The sequence below is a fragment of the Megalops cyprinoides genome, chromosome 5 (genome assembly GCF_013368585.1).
Source record: "Megalops cyprinoides isolate fMegCyp1 chromosome 5, fMegCyp1.pri, whole genome shotgun sequence".
NCBI lineage: Eukaryota > Metazoa > Chordata > Actinopteri > Elopiformes > Megalopidae > Megalops > Megalops cyprinoides.
In genome coordinates this window covers 11,389,956-11,412,538 of record NC_050587.1, presented here as the reverse complement: position 1 = coordinate 11,412,538, position 22,583 = coordinate 11,389,956, and the positions used below count along the sequence as shown (strand labels likewise).

Genomic DNA, 22,583 nt, shown 5'->3' with positions numbered 1-22,583 from the left:
ATAGCAAAACATAGTTGAGGGCAATGGCTGTTATCAGCAGCTCACTGCTGCCCCTTTTTGTGTTGGCCAGCTGGCATGCTGACATGCACAAAGCTAACGATAGCTTGTGAGGCATTTGAAAAAAAATCTGATACAGAGCATGAGTATACACAGCAGGGTGACATGGGCCTTCATTGTCATTCACCTACGTTGTACTGCCCTCTTGCTCTCTCTCTCACACATGGTCCCATTTCCAAGATGAAAATGTTTATTTGTACATTTACTAAATATTGTAACTCCTTCTTAATTTTGTTAGTGTTATATTTATGTATCCTCACTTCCTATACAAACTGTGTTCTTGGCTTTTCCTTTAGCTTCATTCCATCGTGATGTCAACTGACACTACAAGCACTGACACTACAAGCACTCCTGAATTCAAGTTGGACATGTTCACATAGACCCTTCTGCCTTTCCCCACAACGCTGCCCGAAGAAGACCGAGTTTGACCGCTTCTTGACTTGTTATATTCAGTTCTCTTACAGGTATCATTCGGTAACATCTCAGAGGGAAAAAAAAATTGTCATGCTGATGTATGCTACAAACAGGAATTTACATTTACTATGCATTTTGCCTTGCAGTATGTAGACCCTCAGGTTATACAGAGGAAGAATGATGGTATCTCTCAAAGGACTGGACATCCAAAGAGTATTAACAGAAGTGATTGTAGAAGAACTCTTTAATTACAACAAGCAAAGCAACAAGAGGTTCAAGTTAAGTACTGACAGCTAAGAGAATGTTGACAAGCAAGAAAAATTACATAACCGTTGTCCCAGATAGAGTGCCGAAAAAAAAAGTCTCCATCAGGGCTGAGTGAAACACCTTGTCACATGGCTGGCACTTGTCTTTAGGATCACTACAAACACTGTCAAGACAGTTCTACTTCCAGCAATGCTGTCATCTGAGATTATTTTAGCAAGGATCATCTCAAATTCTGAGGAATTGTTCATTTACTCCCACAGTAAGCATAGAAAATTCTCATAATCAGTATCTTTATCGTCATTCTTTAAAAATCAGTGTTTTAAAACACACAGATTTCCGTTTAAAACAAATATCAAAGCGTTACGCAGCTCATTGAAACGTCCTTGCATTTGCTGAAGATGACAGGAGACAAGTCCAATTGAAATGCAAAGCCAGCAGTCAAGAGCTACGTAATGCAAGCAAAGTAATACACATTCACATTCCTTCTTAGTAATGATTGAGACATCTCCTCTTGACAATTAAATATATAAATGGCACACTAATGAAGTCAGAAATGAAATGACATTTGTTGAACGTCATTACCCTACATTTCGAAAATCTACAAGGCATCTCCCTCACCCAGGTATAAGAGCCTCCTGAGTGATTGTGCAGGGTTTGTGTGGCAGATGTCTGACTAACTATATCCGTGAGGAAAATGGGACAGTTTGCGGTCCCCAGTGAGCGACAATCAGGAGTTCAGTGTCATAAATATTGCCTTCATCATATCTTTACAACCCACCGCCGGCTCAGTGTGTCTCATATGTCTTTCAGAAGTAGCAACGTCAAAATCCCTCTCTGCCAAGTGACAAATCTGCCCCCCTGCTGCTTAAATGTGACTGATCTTTTATCTGATGTAGCACAGCTTTATTGCAGCAACTCTTGCTTATTCAACAGCAGGTTTAAATTGCTGTGCCATTTCAAAATACTTTAAGTATACAAATACAGATACAGGATACAGAAAGGGTGTCTCACTCCACCATGTCATGATAATGAGCGATAACAGTCATACATGCACTAAATATATTTCTGTATTGTATGCATGTATGTATGAACATGTATGCATATGCACTTTTATTGATGGAACTACCCAGTTTTGCACAAAATCTGTTCACCTCTGTTTCATATGAGAAATTGTTGACTAATTGCCATTACTGTTACAGCTATAAAATATTTATCTTCCCAGTGACTAGTTACTTTCAGGTCATTTACATCAGTTTAATCAGTAGCACTCAGCCATATAATAAATCCCTACAAAAGCCATGGAGGCTGACCCTAGGTGTTTCAATACTGAATCAAAGTCTCTGAAAATGGAATCAATTCTAATCCTGGCCTTTAAATCAATGAGAAGCACCAGCTCTGCTGTGTTTACAGCCTTCACCTCCCATCAGTATCTGCATCCAGCTGAGAATTCAAAGCAGCATCTCGAAAATAAAAAAAATGTATGCTGCATTGTACAATTGCAAGGGGACCACAGCTTATTATCATGTGTCTGTCATGGTGGTTCTGAATACAAAAAAAACCCTCCTTGTTTCTCCCTCCTCCCTCCTCCCACCTCCCTTCCCCTCCCCCTCTCCACCCCACCCTCCTGAGTGCTTCGTTCAGCAGCTCCTCCCGCTGCATCACTGCGAGTCCCCCACCCTGTGTGCCGAGCATCGAGATGCAGTCTCCTGCTGGACCCGGGCCAGTGTTTGTGGGCCTGGCAGAAAACTAGGGCACCTGACTACAGCTACAGTTCCCCTACCGGCGATAAACAACGCCGGACTCGAGGATCATTAATAGGCGGGGAGAGGAAATGTGGCCCTGTTTTGATGTGCCGAGGAAAGGCGTGGTTATGTAACACGGTAAATACACAAGCCCCCCGTTGCAGAGACGAAGGACAAAGCTCGGGTGCAAAAAATATGTGAAACGTTTGCTTTGCCTACTGCCGAGATCCACCGCAGATCATAGGCAGTAGTACAGGAGAGAGTAAGAAAACAAAATAACAGCTACATCAACCAATTAAGCCTACACCGCTTCTTGTTGCAGCTAACTGTTTTTATAGGGCTCTGTTTAAAATTGAGTCGACTTGGTTGTATTAAGACCAACTAGTCTTCTGTTTGTACTAATTTGTTAAGCTTTGTTCGGTTATTGCTGGGAGTACTGGGAATACTCTGAAGCCATCATGGAGTCACATGTTTACACATATGACAGTAGTGCAAACATTTTATCATGTACTGGATGTCATCCTTATGAAGCTAATTTTCCTAATGACATGATGACGAGTTGCACTGTTGAAACGTCCACAGCTTTCTCCTGTTCTGAAACAGCACGTTGTTCTATAAAATCTGACAACTTGGCAACACACCCTATGTCTGTCATCTGACATCGAGACGTCTTTAGGCCAAAAAAAAACCCTCACAGTCTGAACTCTTCATAGGCACTGATAATCAGCTCAGGAGCATGAGCAGCCAAATTCTCTTCAAACAACTTTAATGATGCCAGGCCACCATGTTTGGCCTGGTTAAGATAAAAAGCTCTGCAGGCCCTGAGAAAAACTGGCAAAAGGGAAAGCAAACCCTCCCAGAACCTGTGCATTGGGGTTTTATTTCTGCTGTTTATTAATAGCTTTCTTGACAAGCAGATGTTACCTATTACAGATGGTTCACTTGTTAGTGGAAAGCACAAAATATTGCAACTTACTTTTGTCATTATATGCTGTGCAAATTATCCACCCACCATTTATATGTATTGTTTCCTTCGAGTAAGTAGAATTCTTCTAGCAGTACTGTTCACTTCATGTAATCAGCGAGCATGAACCAAGATGGCTGAGTAATACACTTCTCATTGAGAGAGGCCTGTGTTTGAAATTAAACAAGTGACACCTGTTCTCATTTTCTACTCACATTTTATGCTTGTAATCATAACTTTTAAGATTTACCAGTATCTTTTCATTTTGTAAGATCTATGACAAAACTGTAGCCTAGATGCCAATGCAGCAAAATGTTGATACATTCTCAATATGGTCCTCGACTGTTTGATATCGGTTGAATCACTTATAAACAACTGACCTTCAATCAAATTATAACTTTGGGGTACTTTGTAGCGTGCATGTTTATTAACATAATGTTTAATTCATTTATTGTTACAATAATGTTAAATTGTGAAATATAATAGTCTCACCTCCAGCACTGTACATCCAAACACACAAAGTATCATTCAGGAGTGCAGCGCTGGGTGGTTTCCCATGGCTTCAGTCTGGATTAATACTTTCTTTTAAATCCTGTGATGACCCCTGCATTGCATCTTTCCTTAATGAGTTTCCTTGACTTACAAATGATCCCTGCCAACGGCTCAAGCAGTCTGGCAAATGAAAAAAACAGACATGAAAATAGCTGCAAAAATCCATTTACATAAGTATAGGCCTCAATAATAATATACTCCAAGGATGATGTTTATCTTACAACATGCCATTTGGATGGGGGTAACTTTAGAAAGAGGGCAAAAATATCCAAAAATTATCAAAATTATGTGAAAATGGAATAAAATATATTTTTAAGTTAAACTAAATTCACAACCAGGTTAAGCTGAGTTAAGGTACAGTATCTTTAAAGGTCTTGTCTTTTTTCTTGGTTTATTTTTTTAATGCTCACATGGAGTGAATCAAATTCATTTTTCAAGTTTCATCATAGGCTCTTTTTCCAAATAATTAAAAAAATTTTTTTTGAGCTATTTCACTCTAGCCCTTGTATGTACTGCGGTTTTGTACTGTACATCTTAGCTGGGCATGCCACCTTTCTTGGATGTGCTGGGGGTAGTGGGATTGTACATAAAACTCCCTAGGAATGTTTGTTATATTACTGTGCAGCACTGTGTTTTTGTATAATAAAAATAATTGAAATCCACATAGCATTTCAATGAGCAGCCCAAAAGACACATGGCTATTATTTTTTTCCAATAAAGCTTCCAAATTTGGTAAATGAAGGCACTGCCTTTTAACTTAAGACCTTTTAAGCACACATATATGTGCATCTTAAGAAAACAGTAATGAGGTGCTACTTAATTAATGCTCCAGGTCTTCCTTCCATGTAAGTCTTTGACAACCGAACATTGGTAAAAGCAGTTAAAAGTATTTAATGAATGCCACCTGGATAATTCTCCAGTAAATGCAGCTCACCCCAGTGAGTCAGGCAGATACAGCACCTGTCTGAAGGTTTAGGGCATGGTATTTTGCTTATGCAGTCCGGAAATATTTTTATTCATAGTACAACTGAATGAGCTTGTTAGCTTTCGTGCGGCTTCACTGTGGCACTATATATAGCGTCTTGAAAGATAATGACATATTAATAGCTGACACAATAATTGGGTTAAAGTGATGCTAGTGTGTATTTTAAAGGTTGTGGTTCATTTTATTGCAACGTACTGCGATATTTGATAGCTTAAAAATCATAACCGAGCAGTCCAATAACTGAAACAAAGACATACTATACATACATAACACAAAAAAGACATTTATATAATTACAGACCTCTCTGCTAACATATTAGTGTCAGACCTGCCTCCAGCCAACTCCCTGTTCGGCCACGCCCATGCTCTGGGTCGCATGAGTTCTAACCACACCTGCAGCAAATTCAACTGATCACCACTGGGGGATTTAAGGACTGCAGTCTCGGGCACCTCTTTGTGAAGTATTGAGCCTGCACTACTGAACGGTTTCTTTGGTGTTTCCACACGTTACTCTGCTCCTGTTTGCCTGTCTTTTTTTGACCTTGCTCTTTGTCTTGTGATTCAGATTGTTTGCATGGATTCCAGTTCAGCCCTCCATGCGGTTTTGACCATGGCTTGAGTTTTGGACCTTCCCAAAGATACGGATTTGGATTTAGTGGACATCTTGATTAAAGTACCAGACCTCTGCACTTGGTTCTTCCGTCTCTTTCATTACAATTAGAGGAACTGTGTTTTGCTTTAAATATATCTGCTGGATTGGAGTGGCATTTGGGAAAAGAACAAAACAAAGAAAGATATATAAATGAATTTCTGTCATCTTATGGTGTAGCAATACAGCATGACATGTGAACAAGCTTATTTATCTTTGTTGTAACAGATGTCATGTTATGCCACTGATCCTCTTTATCCAGCGGCAGAGATCAACACATGTAGCCACAGATCATTACAGCCCCAAGGTGAGAACGACCCATCAATTTTCACTACAACAGTCATTCAGCCCACTACATCAGCAGGCCCAGGTCTCTAGGATGGGAGACCGAGCAAGAACTTACCAACTGGCTCCAGGGGGTGACATCACAGTATTTTTTTATGGCTTCATTCTATCAATGACCCCATTTGGACACCTCCCTCAAAGGAATCACAATAACCTGTACAACTTGGTACAAGCTTGGTATCTGTTGCCAGTGATCTGAGTGAAGGCACTGTTGTGTCAATAAAGTGTGTGCTTTTGGTTACAGGATTGGCTTAGATCAGTGACATCAACTGCCCAACACAGGAATAACCAATGCAACCTTGTGGACTTTCCTTACAATGAAACACAACCTTGAAAGGCAGAGAATATTTTTTCTTTGCAGCTTTTAGTGAATAAAATATTCATAGTAGTCTGGATGATTTGTGCTTTACAACAAACAGAAAGAGACAATCAAAAAGGCACCTGGTATCTAGTATGTGTCTCTACAGTACCAATATAAAAGTACAAAATTAAAAAGGCGTTAGATAAGGGATGAAATGGAAAGGCAGTCGCCATGACTTGGAACTGATAAACACAGTTTCTGATGGGACATTTAACTCCAGCCATCTACATTATCCTAACAAGGACTTCAAATTCATGGCCATCTTTTACGCATCAGTTTCTAACTAGTTGTGGCGTATCTTGAGAATTCCTTCTATACCAATGTAATTTAGCCTGCATTGATTTTTTTTCATTCCGTACCGACCAGGAGCCTGCAGTGAATTCCGACGCCCTCACAGCTGAAACTCTTCCCTGACAGACAGAAGATTCCCTGTCAAATTACACAGTGTTCAGTTTCCCATGCAGTCCCACTGTGTGTGTGCCTGATCAATCTGCTCTGTAGTTGGATGGCAAATTATTTTACCTAACATCAAATAACCTTCAGTACCTCTGTGCATCCGCTGGGCATAGATAAACATCGCTGCCTGTTATTTGTAAACTGCAAGCTGCAGCAAATTATTAAAATGCTTTTTCAGTGTTGCAGGGACAGAAACAGGACTGCAGTTACTTCAATGTCCTTCATCTAAAATGTTCAGTTTCTAGGGTGAAGATCAAGGCTTTGGAGGTTACTTCACTCTCGTCACATTTAACTGGATTTCTCAACACTATGGATTGCAATGGACAGGTCATTTCAGAATCACTCCTTTTTGTCCCAGAAAGAATGTCCTGAGAAGAATGTGCCTTAGCAGCCACAGTAGTCCCTTGAGAGGTGACTCTGTGGCCAGTGACCAAAATGGTTGAAACATTAAGCCATTCAAATGGCCTTCTTTCCAAAAGACGTATACAGAATACAGACCCTCCAGGATTAAATGTGAGTATTTGAAATATAAAATGCCGTTTCGACAGCTCCGGCACTAAAGTGGCCTCTCTCCAAGAGTGACTTTTTATTGTAATGTGTCTTGCACCTATTATTCATGCTCCTCTTTCATAACTAAAAGGTCTATCAAACATTCATACATCAGACGGATCACCAAATAGCCTCACACTCCGGTCCACAAAAAATAACATATGACATTGAAATGGGGGCTGAGATAGCTTTTCAGACACTAACCAGAAATTAAGGGTATTTGTCTTTGAACACAAACCTAGAACACATAACCGCTATGGATAATATGGATTCACCACCTCAATCGAGACCTTCCTGCAGTGCATTTAAATAGTTCATACTGTTTATTTCATTTCAGTCTTTTGCTGTAACCTCTTCTTTCATTCGTGTCTGAATCATTTTGTCATTCCTTCACAATTACAATGTCATTGGGATTTTGTTTAGCAATTTTCTTATTCTATTTGCTCTCTTCCAGCTTGCGTCATTGTAATGTCTTCATCTAATCTGGTCATTCTAATGTCTGTTTGCTTTATCCAATCAGTTGTTTTCCATCTTTGATAATATGCAGATATCACTTGTTTCATGGTGTAATAAAATCATATTTACCAAAACCACTCTGATTAGCAGTCTCTGATAATTGTGAAGAACACTGCACAAAACAAAATGTCATTGTTCGATTATTTTCATCGATTATTTTTGAATAGCATCTCTACAATGAGTATATTGTCAAACACTGCGGCCTTTGCATTAAAAAAAAATCTGTTCGCTAGATATGTTTTCACCATTTACAGTCAAGTTTGCTCTCTGATTTCTGTTAAAATAACAGTGAACCATACTTGCACCAATAAGCATGGTGGAAAAAAAAAGAAAAAAAAAAAACATTTTTGGCTGGGGTGACAGGCTTATTGCCTCAGGCTTCACCATTCCCAAGATGTGCAATTATACCTCTATAATGAGCACCTTCTCGTTCCACATGGCTATAACTGGGGACAAATGACATCATCCATCATGCGGCGAGACAGGAGCCTAGACTGGCACCAAACCATTTAAATAAATGAATATACGAGAGTTAATTAGACAATGGTTAAGAAAACTCAATCTGTTTACATTCCCTTTGAATGGCATCTCTTAATGCAGCACTACCCGAATGGAGATGGCATCTTAAAAATATATAGCTGGTCACTGTCTTATTTCTGACGTATGCCAAGACAAAGTCAAATATGGTACTGTTTTGGCATACATCAGAAATAAGATGGCAGCCAAGAAAATATTTCTAAGATGGGGCACATATAGTAAATTTCTGTAAGCCCATAAAACCATCCAATTTTCATACACATACTATGATTATTGCCTTTTGTTTACAGGCATCTCTAGTCCTTGATTATGATCAATTTGCTTTGCAATCAAGTGGGGATAACGGGAACAAATTATACATCAAGCAATAATACATAACATAGTAATAGTCTGGTATATCTCTATCTTAAATAGTAATGCTACCAGCTATCTATAAACTGCTGACTTGTGTGGTTTCTGTTTCTCATTCATTATTCACCCTTAGTTTATGAATGTTTATGAAGCATCTTGTTATCTTCAGTAATGAACTGTAGGTGTCACAAGATGGCATATTTATGTTCAAAATGCCTGTAGAGATAAACAGAGGACAATAAAATGTCTTTTCCTCAATCCTTAAAAGGTGTGAGGGAAGAGGTTTGCGTATGTACTGGTTAAAATACAATACATTTACAGGCTCAATCTAGCACTCATCTTGTAGCTCCAACTCCACACACTACAGACTGATGACTGACCACAGCGCCTGACTAACTAATCTGGGAAGACCAAATTGTCAAGATCTGTTAGGGCCAGCCCAAAGCCTTTTGTGAAGGTCTGAAGCTTAAAATCTTTGTTCTCTGTCTAGTTTTTGTCCGATATTTTATTCAAATAGGTTTTCATTTTAAAATTTTGCTATAAAATGATATACAGTATGATGATTAGTACCGTGCGTTATTCTCTCTCCGGCGCTGTCAGTTCCACTCATGACTTGCAGTCTAACGGCCCACAAAATGACACACATTTAAACTGGTCTTCAGTGGCATCTCTGTGTTTTCAGCAGGTCCACACCAATTTGTGGCAGACTCCGGGATGTCCATAATACCCATGTAATGAATTCTCATTTAAAACATGTTTGCTTTCCGTTAATCCTTACACATTTGCACTGCTTGCACATTTTGCACAGTTTGTTACATTATATTTTCAAATCTATTGTCTATTTCCTCATCATGGTGGTATAGTGGTCACCAAACAGAAACAGTCTCCATGTTACAGATATTTGGGATCATCCAGGTGTTTGATTGAACATTAATACCTGTCTAGCTGACAATACTTGACAAACAGTTTAACAAATAATACACTAATCAATCCCCAGAGGAACATAACAAGACTCACTGTGAGAGGTGCAGGGGTTTTTTAAATGATGGATATCAGAGCGAGTTATAGTAGACTTTAAGTTTATTTAGCCGGAACTCTTGTTAACACAAACACAGTACCACTCTACATCAAACCCCCGTCTAAGCACACCTGTGCCAGTCGGCAGTTTTACATCTCCTTCCCATGAGAGACTGCATTTTATTTAGACCCAAAGTTTATTTGCATTTGCAAACTGACATTTTCTGATATGATTTGTGAGATTGGTCACAAGTAGACAAAATACCATTGGGCGTATTTGATTGTTATTTTTAGCTGGAGTTGTGTTGTGGTCCTTATTGACGGAGCATCCACCAAAGCTATGTCATTCCTTTTTAATAAGAATTCACTATGTGTTTTGATTGATTACTATTCAAGTACTACTGCGCACTGCAGCATAAGTGTACTATACAGGCAAAAATGACCATACATCCACATTTAAAACTGGAATATTTTTCATTAGCAAAAATCATACAATGTTCTCACACTCTCTCTAATCCCAAATTAAATCACATTCTACCCATTCCTTACTTAGAATATTTTTAGCTCAAAATTACCACAGAGAAAACTCCAGAGGGAAGTTTGCACTGAGGTCCTTTGTTTTCCAATAAAAACACTCTTCAGTGTAAACCAAATTAAATTCTGTCACTTCATGCAGCCCCTTGCTGTTTGCAGAAAATAATTGAACGGAGTAATTTATAGGCTACACGCTGTAAATCATGAATAAACCAAATATTCCACAAGAAACCAGATTACACCAGCCAGAACTATCCAGAATTTCTCTAATCCAACTCATCATTTGGGTCTAACAGAGGGCTAAATTCCTGAAAAGGCTAATAAAATTGCAGACAATATTAATCTTTTTTTGAAAGCGGATTTGAGCATGTTGCATTTTGTTAATCCTGTGCTGAATTTAGATAATCTGGGGGGTTAATTCGATCACAGCAGGTAAAAAGGTTTTAAAGATGCAGCGTAATGCAATCAAAGTTTTCAGTGCTGTCATTAAATGTATGTTTTGTTGTGGTTTTGATCTCTAATCTCATCCCTATCTAAATAAGCTGAGATCTGTCAACAACATAATACACTCAAAGTCATCATACAAGGGTTAATCAGATCAGTAAACATAGCACACTAGTGGTTGTATTGACTTTTGATTAACATTTCAAAATGGTGGTGAAGCTATTTTATGACTCAGGCTGACTACACAAGAAAAGGACAGCAGATTCTGTAGTGTGTTGGTCTTACATGCTTGCTCTGATGGGAAGTGTGTCTCAGCAGCGGTGAGCTGGGTGGTGCTTTCAGTGGTCAGTGTAAAAAGTGCTGTCTGGAGGGAATTAGAGATGGTGCTTCAGCAGAACCAGTTCGCCTGGGGTGCAAAGATGGTCCCCAGGGGACCCATCAACAGGACTGTCCCTCTGTGTCCGTTGGCCATCTGGTAGCTAAGTGCCACTCCTTCCACAAATCATTCCCAGTGAGCACTGGCAGCAAACAAATTCTGACCATTGTCTAAACACAGCCATTTCTGACCATTTAGAGTTCTACATTATGCATTAACAGGACCAATATTTAAAGAACATTTTCTGACTTTTAAATATAAATATTCCCATTTCCTTAATAGTCGGCATGTATAACACATCTACCAAGCTACTGATGGATCACACTTTTCTGATTCTTATTTTCTGATCCCCCTCTGATACAATCTATCAAGTTATAACTATTACTACTTGGGTTTCCATCGTTTTAAATGTAAAATTTCAAGCATGATCTTCTTACGTCCTTTTCCATCATCCATACTGGTAACATCCCTGCATACTCACCTGCTCACCATGCTCTGCTAAAATCTTGTAGGCCTCTCCTGACTCCTTTTCCTGCTTTCAACATATTTCCTCTTTCTTATCTTATGCAAAATTCATAGATTTCCTCCCACTCCATCAACGTATTCTATGTAACTTCCTGGCCCAGGCTTCGGTCATTTCTTGCCTCATAATTCTCTTTTTGTTGGTCTTCCTACTTAGGTTCTTCTTAATATTTCTCTTAACACAGACATAAAAATGTTCCAAGTGACTGTAAGAGCTGCCCATATCGAAAAATTACAGAAATTCAAGTCAGTGCTACGACACTCCTGACCTACTTCATGGCAATCCTTTTCCCCACAAGGCTTTTCAAAATGGTGCTGTAGTGTGTGTACTTGGAATTTTGATACAAAATGAAAATATATGGCTAATGGCTAATGTCTAATTAAGTGAAATAAAAATGCATGGAATACATGGCTTATAGGTAATACCTAATAGCTCTGACAAAATATGCAATATTGCACAAAAAGTGTTGAACAGGAATGCCTAACTGTTTAGTTGTAGAGACAAACAGAGACAGAGTTCCTTACACCTAGGTATGACAGCTTAGAGGTGGAGCAGATCACCCCTCCCATGAAAGCATTTTGGGATACCCTCCCAGAGACAGGTTTAAATCAGGACTTGCCCATGAGTTTTATTAAATGTGTGTATGAATGTGCATGCACCTGTCAAAGTCATAAATTAAATCCGTCTCTCCTGTGACCTGGACTGTGTCTCTACCCTCGCGGACCTTGATTTGAATGTTACATTTGACCCACTTGGACGTCAACATGCTAATAAATCACACTGAAAATATAGTTTGGGCAGGGCAGAATGGCACACTCCTGGTTTAGATAATAATTATCAGACAGATTTAAACCTGTGTAGGTTAAAGAGGATTCCCCTGACCTCACTAGAGTGAAATTATGTCCCCCCGAAGCACTACATTTGATTCAATGTTTTTTTCATTGAATGCTACTGCCTGATGACATTATTTACAGACTTGAAGTCAATTTTCATTGCTATTCAGATTCTGCAGGTATGTGTAAATGAAGCCAGAAGAAGTCCTGTTGGTTTCTGAATTAAAAGCAAGCTTGAGAGAAAAGAAAAGCTGGATCTTTCTACTGCTACTCCTGAGTTTCAACAGCAAACCTGACACAAAACAGTGAGTGTGTGTGATTTCTGGTCCCAAAAATGTCTGTAACAGATGACAAAATGTATCCTAAACCTTAATGAGTTTCATCATATTATCAGTGAACTAAACTATTATTTATACTCTAGAGCTTGACTAAGCAGCAGAGCCAGACTTAAACACAACCCCATTTTGGTGCATAAATGTATTCATAAAACACATGTAACTATAACTTGGAATTTGTAGTCGATTACCAGGAGCTGAAACCAGGACGTGAGCCAAGTCTGATACAGATTTGCCAGAGGGGCCAAAACATTTGTTACACAAAGCCCACCCTACATTAGGAGAGACCATCTAACTTTCTCTTATATTCATTGCTAAAGTCACCGCAGTAATTGATGAGCCCTTGATTTTAATTCAGTCCGACCATAGACAAAATGTTTTGTCTTCAGTTGCGCAGCAACACAGGTGTGTTTTCATACATTTTGAAAAGACTCAGTTATTCTAATTTCTTCAATGCACTAGTATAACGTGAAGAAAGAAGATATTTGTATTCTAAGAGACATTAAAAAATGCTTCTTTAAAATAAAACAGAGCTGCATCATTAATTCATCCTGACAAATATGCTAGCTAGCTATCCAATCCATTCTGTAATTTCCAACTGTTAACAATTCTACTGCCAACCAAGGTCCTTTACAGCTATCATTTACAATGGGGTTTCAGCCGAGACCCTTCAGTTTTTATCATGGTTTACATTACTGAACACTCTGTAAGATGTTCAAACTTTCATTGTGTTACACTTCCATGATTTATTGTTTTCAAGCTGCTATTACTTTCATATACTGTATGTCTGTGAAACTCTTAGCCTTATAAGTCTTTCATGATGACTAAATCAAAGTTGCTTGATATATACAACAGATTTTGTCTTTGAACATGTAGAAACGGTCACATTGAAATGTGGACATTTCCATATACCTGCCTTCTCCACATGCAATTAATTAATATTTAGGCTCTAAAAGGAATTCTGAGAATATTGTCCGACATGAGCTTGGATTAGGCATTTTCTCAATACTTTTAATCGGTTGCTAGAATTCTGCTTCTTGTTCATCTTCTCTATCAAGTTATGTGGTAAAGACTAAAATCTTAGCTGGACTCCTGCGAAATAATTTTTAAATATTTTAAAAATCACTAGTGCAGCATTTGAAGGATTCTTGCCTACATCTTTCATTTCACACCTAATCTGTTTGGAAATTATGTTTCATCTTTGAGTTTTCTTTGATAGGTGTTTTTCATTTGATAGGTTTTTTCCACATCAGAGCATGTGATCAACCAAATTAGAGTTATCACATCTACATCTCTTTACACATCAAAAAATGTAACCACAGTTTGGTCACTTGTGAACAGCACTGTTGCTGGTACTATAGCTGCCTGAACTAAGGTCTCAGTTTATAGGAAACTTATAGCTAATCACAAAAAGTGCACATTGTCTGATATAGCCTGCATGAAATGAGCAATGTGATGGTACTAACAGAACTCAATGGCAAACAGAACAAGCAGTTATACACATCCTTTGTTGTGACGTTAGTGTCCTCTAATTGAAAAATTAACTACTTTGTGTCCTCTAATACATTCTGCTACGAAACTGTTATCTTCCATTTGTCCCCCATCAATCTGATTTGCCTCCATCCCAGCAACATAGCTCCTACAGCCTTTAGCTAATCATGAAGAACAGACTAGACAAACGTTGCAGTTATATGCTTGCTTAATATAATATTCGAATGTAAGTCACAATGTAACAAGCTAGGTTCCTAGCAAGACTATTAGCTAGCACAGATATAGTAAAGCATATAAAATATAGTTTTACCGTGAATTATAATTAATCCTTAGATTATGGAAAGTTTCTTGTAATCACGATATTAATTTTTCGATAACCTTGGCTGTTTCAGTTTCAAATGGAGGTTCTGCAGCATAACTGACAGAGGACAAGTATGCTGGTGTTACAGTTAGCTACGAAGTGGTAAAGACGTGTTGCTAAGCAATCTTAAGCCTTGTTGCTCTTTGGGTCAACATTGTTGAATTGGTTTCCTTCATAATGCTTTCCGCTCAGGTACCTCACTCAAAAGACTACAGTGTTTGAGCTTGCTCCCCTAGTCTAAAAAACACTGTCTCATTATGAAATCTTGAACAATTTAGAAGGCTGGGGATGGAAATACCTCATGTCCTGCATTAGCTTGCCCTGGTTTCTTTGTTAGGGCATCAGCTAGGCTATCACACACTGAAAATGCTAATTACAGACCCTCAGCAGCACCACCTGTGCAAAGGCACAACCTGTACCAGTATTTTATATTATTATACAGGGGCTATTCATAATCCTCTAAACTGGTTGTCATTTCTGGGTCCCTGGTAACACAGATCTCACACAAACATCCCAGCTGTACATCTATGTATTACTTTTCCAGTATAGCTGAAAAACTGAAAATTGACCTGATAATGGCATCATCAGCAGATATTTCAATTGGACTTCTTACCACTTAGAAATTACTGACCTTCCTTAGAGAATAAAATATTATGGGGGCATTACAACGATGCAGGCAGTGCAGTAAGCATTGAAAATGCCAGTTATGGAATAGATTTTGAATGATTGCTCATTATCTTTACATGACCGATTGAGGTAAATCTTTTTCACTATTATGATAAATATTGATTGATCTAATATTATCACCACCAATTACATTACTTACAATGTTTCATCCAACGGGACATTCATGGCTAACTTTAAACCTAATTATATAAACATTTTTCCAGAAAATCAAATCCTGTACTGTATAAGACGACCTATCGTTTAACTGGAAACGTAATTCTTTTGTCTGTACGTCATTTTTGTTTTAATTACTAAGGGTTTTTTTTTTTAATAATATAATATTTTCTGTGGTTGATGGATAAGATTGGCTGCTGAAAGTAGAGAAACATGAAGGATAATTTAAAGATATCAAGCGAGAGACCAAAATGGAACACCGTGATAATAACGAGGAAAATCTATGTCCCGCATACATACAAGACAAATACAGTGAAGCTCATCAACGGGCAGGTATTCACTGTGTATAACTGGGTACAGGTGCCTCGCGTGATACTCAGCCATAAATACATGCACAACAAGAAAAATGTGAGATCTAGGGTAGAAATATTCTCTAACATAGGCCGTCATACGCTCACACGACAAGCACAAATTGGTAACTACTTTTGTTAGATAGGTGCGGTGCTGTGTAAGTGTGCATGTAACTGATTCAGAATAGGTGCTGAAAATTATGATATTAAGGGTATTTTATAACTCAGATCGCCACAGTAAGGTTATGAGGGTTCATTAATACATATAAATAGGTCTAATCACACAGGCTCGCTTCTATATTTAAAAGGTATCCATGTTTAAAACATGTTTTACTTTTGGTAGCCAAGAGCATCGGTTGGATAGAAAGCTCGATTAATGCCTGAAATCGCCAAGCTGATGGCGGGACTGTTGCGAAATTTCGGTGCATAAACATGGGCTGGACTTCCGAAGGAAAAACATCAGTGCACTGTGGACGATTACATTTCACACTAGAAATTTATAGGTCTATATAAAGTACCCCGAGCTCGTTTTAGAACCACCGCTGCTGTTTGTTTTTCTCACACAGTCATTCTTACAGCGCGATTATGCAGTCAGATTTGTTATTCTCCCTGTCCTTTTCTACAATGGCATCGCCATCAGTCGACTTCATTAACCTTCGCAGCAATCAATATTCATCACCCCACCCTTCAGCAGGTTCCCGCATCAACATCACCCACCAACCTACCATTCCGTGCCAGCTGACGACAATCCTAGTCCGGTGACAGTCCTGTTCAAAACATTCCGACGGGCGAGATTCAAGACCTTCGTATCACAGAGATACGTACGTGGAGATGGGAAAAATAAAGAACCACCGATTAAAATAAAGGGGGGTAAAAGCAGCAGAGATTGCGATGCTGAATCACCCTCCGCTCACCGTCTTGCAACCATTGTGCTGCAAGATGCTGGCTGTACCATTGTGGAACCTACCAGAGGAGAGGTGGAAAAAGGGGTTAGGGAAATGGGTTGCTATAGAAACCAAAAGGAGCACACATGACGTCAAAGCCCAGAGCAGTCTCTGGAGGGGAGGGGGGGGAGCTTGTCTGATCCTGCACCGTCCTCATCCAGCAGTCCGTCTCTTTCGTACATGGCCACTGAAGTTGCAGAGGCGGGCAGGACGGCATAGCCGATGAGCGGCATCATAGTTTTCGGCAAAGCGCGCTTGACGTTACACATAGATAAGAAATTAATAAATATTCGAGAGGCACTGCCATCAGCACCGCGTTCCTCGGTGTTGGCACATTTGGTTCCCAGTCACCGCTGTTCAATCCACGGGCAGAATCTGAGTTTCTGCTCAGATACTTATCAGCCTGCGAAAATCAGGGCAATTAGGGGGTTCTTTCCTCCTAAATTATTTGTAGCCGAGTGGCGGTTCCAAACGTTTTAGCAGTGATGTCCAGTTATACTGATAACCATGCGTAGAAGTATCTTTTCTGCATCTTAGTATGACACAACTGGGGCATTTCTAGTTATTTTCTTGCTAGACCAACACAGCTTTGCATTTTTATATTATGTACACCTACAGTTTTTACATTGATCTCTTTTGCAATTGTATGAATAAAGGTAGGAGCTGCTTGTTGTGTCATTTTTGAACAACATTCTTAAGCTACTTGGTACACTTAATTTATATACACTAAGCTGTACCCATTTGTAGGCTTACGGTAATTGTAAAAGTGCATGTGTACACTAGTCCTTAATTTAGCCGTTGATTAGACGTTTGGAGTATAAAGTGGCCACATGTTTCATCCATAAATTATCCAATACTTTTTTCAGTCTTCTCTCATTTAATCTAATTCTTTCACAGTGGAATTGGTATACAGGCTGATATGGATAAACACACGCATGACAGAGCATAACAGAAGCATTCTAAAATGACACATTCAAACAGGACACAGGTTTGCAGATAAATATTTAACTTCCTTTCCTTCGCTTCTTCCTAATACCCTCGTCTAATTACTAAACTGAAAATCCCAATTTAATAGGCTTCATTTCAATATAGTATATTTTCCAAAAATAGCATTTGGCCATCTTCAGCTACTGTAAAGTTTGCTTGGGAACAAGGTTTTGGCCTCTAATATCCTGGCAAGATGTGGCAATTTGGTGTTGAATGGGTTCATTCATTCCAATGCATCAAGCATGGTCCACCACAGTTTAAACTGCTCTGCAATTTAAAATCTTCCTAGAATGCTAGTCATAATCAAACCAGGTAAATAAAGGCTTGCATCAAGCAGCCAATTGTCTGATACACAATGAGAACATTAACATATACTCACTGTAATCAACCGTGCCTCTGTTTCCACTCAGTTTAGAAATAGAGAGGATAATATAAAACCTAATTATATGAACCTTGGGCATTCAGTAGAAAGCACAGTGTGGCCAGGAGGTAGTCCACACTTATTTCGGTCAATGGAGAGTTCAATATCATTAGGTTTAGGAAATGGCTAGGTATACTTGTTATTGACAATGCTTCTTAGTAATATCAATAGATATATAGATAGTTGTACTAATGCCTACATTTTCCAAATCTACAAAAAACATAAACACTGAATCATTTTTATTGTCTATTTATTATCATTTTATCATTATGCTCTTTAAATTCAACAAAATTGGTAACAATTTTACATAATATATATTAATTTCCCAGAAGCTGTTAAATGCATTTTAAAGCTATTTTATACAACATATGTTACAAGTGATTGCATTATAATTATAACATACCAGAAATAACCCTGTGTTTTTATTTGATATCAGTCAGGGTAACATGTATCTTTTCTGTCTAGTGAAGAAGGATGAGGGGACGTTAGAGCTATTTTGATGTATGTAATTTGAAAATTTCTATAAGAATGAACTATTTTAAAGGGAATAAAGCTGAAAATTATGATGATCATCTTTTTTTAAATAACCTGATAGCCACTGTTACACTAGCTGTACCTTTCAACTAAATTAATGGTGTCATTGCCATCAGAAGCATCATCCAACGTTACAGAAAATGCTGACATAGTACAGCTTATGTACCTGTCATGGATTTTTCATTAATATCGACCAGCAACTAATGTTTCAACACAACAGTGTGCCACAAACATTTCCCCCCTTGAACACAAGAGCACACGGTATTATACCAGAAGTTACATCTCAATAGCTAGCAAGCTACTACTGTATATTTATTTTGAAGACCTTTTCATTGCTCAGATAATATTTAAAACGTAGATTATCTAAAACAATATGACTGTTTCCTCAACATTATTGCAATTATAAACCTGAGCATGATATTTGATCACCTTTATTAGCATCTTCAGTGAGTGGTTACAGACCTGGGTGTTGAGATGCTTGAAAGGTGAGAAAACTGGAAAAGGTGGTTTGAAACCATAGTTTGAGTTGCACTTCCTAGATGGCCTTGCATCCAGTAGCTGACCATTGCATCGGTCCAACTGCAACAGATGTGCTAACAGTAAACATACAGATCACAGAAGCTGAATTCATTACAAACGTTTGACAATAGTAGTTGATGATCAAGACTCTCAGGTTTTAATATAGTTATCCCTGTAAGCAAAGCAAACAAGTTTAGTGCATATTTTAACATGTTATATGTTAACATTGTTTTAAAAAACTGATTATGCATATCAAACAATTTTGGGACTTGGTCGGATCTATTCAGTCATGTATTGCACCAGTACTCTTGGTGGAATGAGTTCCAGGACACACCTCCAAATGTGTCACATACCCTGCGGGCACCGATCACTTTTGACCAGCATGAAACATATTACAAATGTATTTCACATCATTTCACACTCAGGCGATATGTCAAAGGGCAATTTGCTAGCACATGCAAAAGTGCCCTGCTCTGTCACTTGTTATGGCCTATTCCTGTGCATAGTGCGTAGCAGTCTTCTCTCTTTAACACATTTTCTCATATGTACTACTTCCCAAACTCAATTACTGCCCATTGCAATGGAGCTCCTGGGGATGTTATAGTCACTACATATCAATGTGACATACCAGCATTTCCGTCCCTATCAGCCTGGCACCTCATTACACTCAGTTGAAAGTCTGATATCTCCAACCCACATCTACATGGAGGAACATGAAAGAAATAAAGACATTTTTTTTTCAAATATTGAAACACAAAGGGATCAAAGATAATAAGTTCTGCAATAGAACATTTGAAGAGCTATATGTTGCTATACATATTGAGAGAGGGGAGTAGGGTAAGAGTGGAGTAAGAGAGAGTTGTTTGGGAATGAGGAAACATAGTACAGTATATCACAGAAAGGCAGTAGACAGGGATGCTACTAAGATTAACAACAGGGGAAAGTAAAAAAAAAAAGAGTGTGATCAGATATTTAGAATGTACGAACTGTATGTATGGAATAATGGACATTGAAGTCACAATGGTATTGGCCTTGTCACCATAGGTTTTCCAGAAATGAAAAGGGGTGATGATGTGATGACAGCATGCTTATGATTCTTAACTGTAGGAAACTAATGGGTATATGCACTCTGTAAAGGTCCCTTAACATAAGTACAATATCGAATGTGACATCTTTTTGTTGTTTTTTTTTACTTCTTTTTTACTGTACTCCTCTACTTTCTGTTCTTCACACACACACACACACATATTATATATATATATATATATATATATATATATATATATATATATATATATATGTATATATAAAATGGCATAGATAATCCAGTTAACAAAGGTGCGGTGGAGTCTTGAGAAGGTTCACAGGTTTTTGGGAGGCAGGGGGGTTGGGGGGAGGTTTGGATCTTTTCACAGCGCGCTCATTCATGTTTTCTAATGTTGACGGGGGCATTGCAGGCAAGTACGTGTGAAACGAATTAAAGCTAAACTTACTTTATAATGGCCCTGCTATTACACCATCAAAGAAAAAGATACTAAATGTAGAGTCCTCCCACAACTGTTGGGTTAGCCACTTCACGGTAGTGCTACAGCAGCAGAAGCCTTGACTAACACTGCACTCATAAAAATGTTGCTTAATGTGCTATGTAGTCTCATAATTGGGTACCGGTATGGCCAAAGAGGACGACTGTATAGAACCTGGCAATCCACAGAGACTTATCTCTCGTTTATGCCCATGTTGCCACTCCTCCTAACTAGCTTTATATTTCTACACCATCCAGTGGATGGAGGAATGCCTTCAGCCCCTCTGTGTGCTGTAGGGTGCTTTAATGAGACCCCTGACCTAGAATGGCACTCTGCTGGCAACGGGTACGCAAGTGATTGTGGTGTCACAAGTGTCCAAACCACATCCAAGCACTCTGCAAACGAGAGTGCCGGCACTGTGTCACGCGGTGTGAAGCTGCTAAAGGTTGATGCAGATGTTCGCCGCTTCTTTTGCCACTGTCACTGTCACTTCTGTGCACCGTGGACGGACCGTGCCTCCCTGCAATAGCTGTGACATCCGAGCAGCTGCGATTGTCATGATCCTGGTGGCTGGAACAGCACCAAGCCTTTGAGTGCGGGATTCGGCCTCGAGCCCGTGGGTGGCACATCCATGCAGGTGCACTCTGTCTCCGTGCTCAGGGGTTCCACAGAGCAGCCAGCTGCAGAAGGTCCAGAATCAGAGGCAGGTGGGGGCGGACCACCCCCCACGCAGCAGGTGCTTAAATGTCTCGCTCGCCTGCAGTTTTCTGTCGGTGGCATCCGTAGAGAACAGGGGGTGGCAGCTGGAACGTGATTCTGATGTGCAAGCCGGCATTGTCACTGTTTGGAGCGGCGGAGACTGGCCTTAGCGGACTGTGGGTCAAATTAGGTCACATTTGGAGTCTAATGTCCACTGAGCGCTGGCAGATTGCCATCCTAGAGATGCATAGCAAGCAAACCACCACTGTGTCCTCACTCCACAAGGTAGCCAATCGCCTTGTACGTTTCTGCTCCCAATACAGATGAGGTGACAGTTGCTGTATGTGGATATGTGCAACTGTCACCACATACGTGGATGTATGTAACACAACTATCAAAACATCTCCTTTCTATCTATTATCACAAGAGGTGATGATGCATGCAGTATATATTTGACATTTCAGTGTGTGCATTACTCGTTTACATTTTTAAATGGCACATTTTAAAATATGGATTTGTGCTGTCAAATGCTTGTGTTATTTATCATAAATAGTTTGATGGCTGTTTGATTCTCATAGTTTTAGTTCAAATGAGGTCATTGACAGTCCAGGAAAGCATTGATAATCTCAGCTGAACATAATTCATAAGTGCATTTTGCATGTTGCTTTGTTGTACTTGTATATAGCACATTCAAAAATGATCCTTGAATGGTTGTTTTGTGACATGCCTGTACTGAGATTATATTTATTAATAGGCATGTGTCTCCAGACTTGTTTTTGGCTGTATGTTGCCTGACATTTATGTCAAAAGTCTTACATCACTGGACAAATGTGCCCTAAAACTAGCTTCTGCTGAATTTCTAGGATTCTAACCACAGATGACAGGAATCACACCAAAGAAGCTGAATCTAGCAGCATCCAACAATATGTCGTGCCAGTTTTAAAAGGGATAGAATGGGAAAACAATATTCAGGATTTTCCCATAGGAAATGCAGGAGAGATGTTGTTGTATAAATCTGGTTAAATGTTCTTCATGTGCTAGGTATGTATATATGTCCCATATATTAATATCAATTACTGCCAGTTGGATGTTTCATTTTCTACATGCA

The 22,583-nt window shown here is 39.0% G+C and overlaps 1 protein-coding gene across 8 annotated transcripts in view; it reads right to left on the bottom strand.

The window, feature by feature from the left end:
* Positions 1–16,831, bottom strand: part of mapk10 (mitogen-activated protein kinase 10) — an 84,601-nt gene extending 67,770 nt beyond the window's left edge. For all 8 annotated transcript variants that reach the window (XM_036529377.1, XM_036529379.1, XM_036529378.1 and 5 more), the window contains exon 1: positions 16,574–16,831. In XM_036529377.1, coding sequence (XP_036385270.1) covers positions 16,574–16,576 — 3 coding nt within the window. In that variant the 5' untranslated portion in view covers positions 16,577–16,831. The remainder of the gene's footprint in view (positions 1–16,573) is intronic.
* Between the last annotated feature and the right edge of the window lie 5,752 nt (positions 16,832–22,583).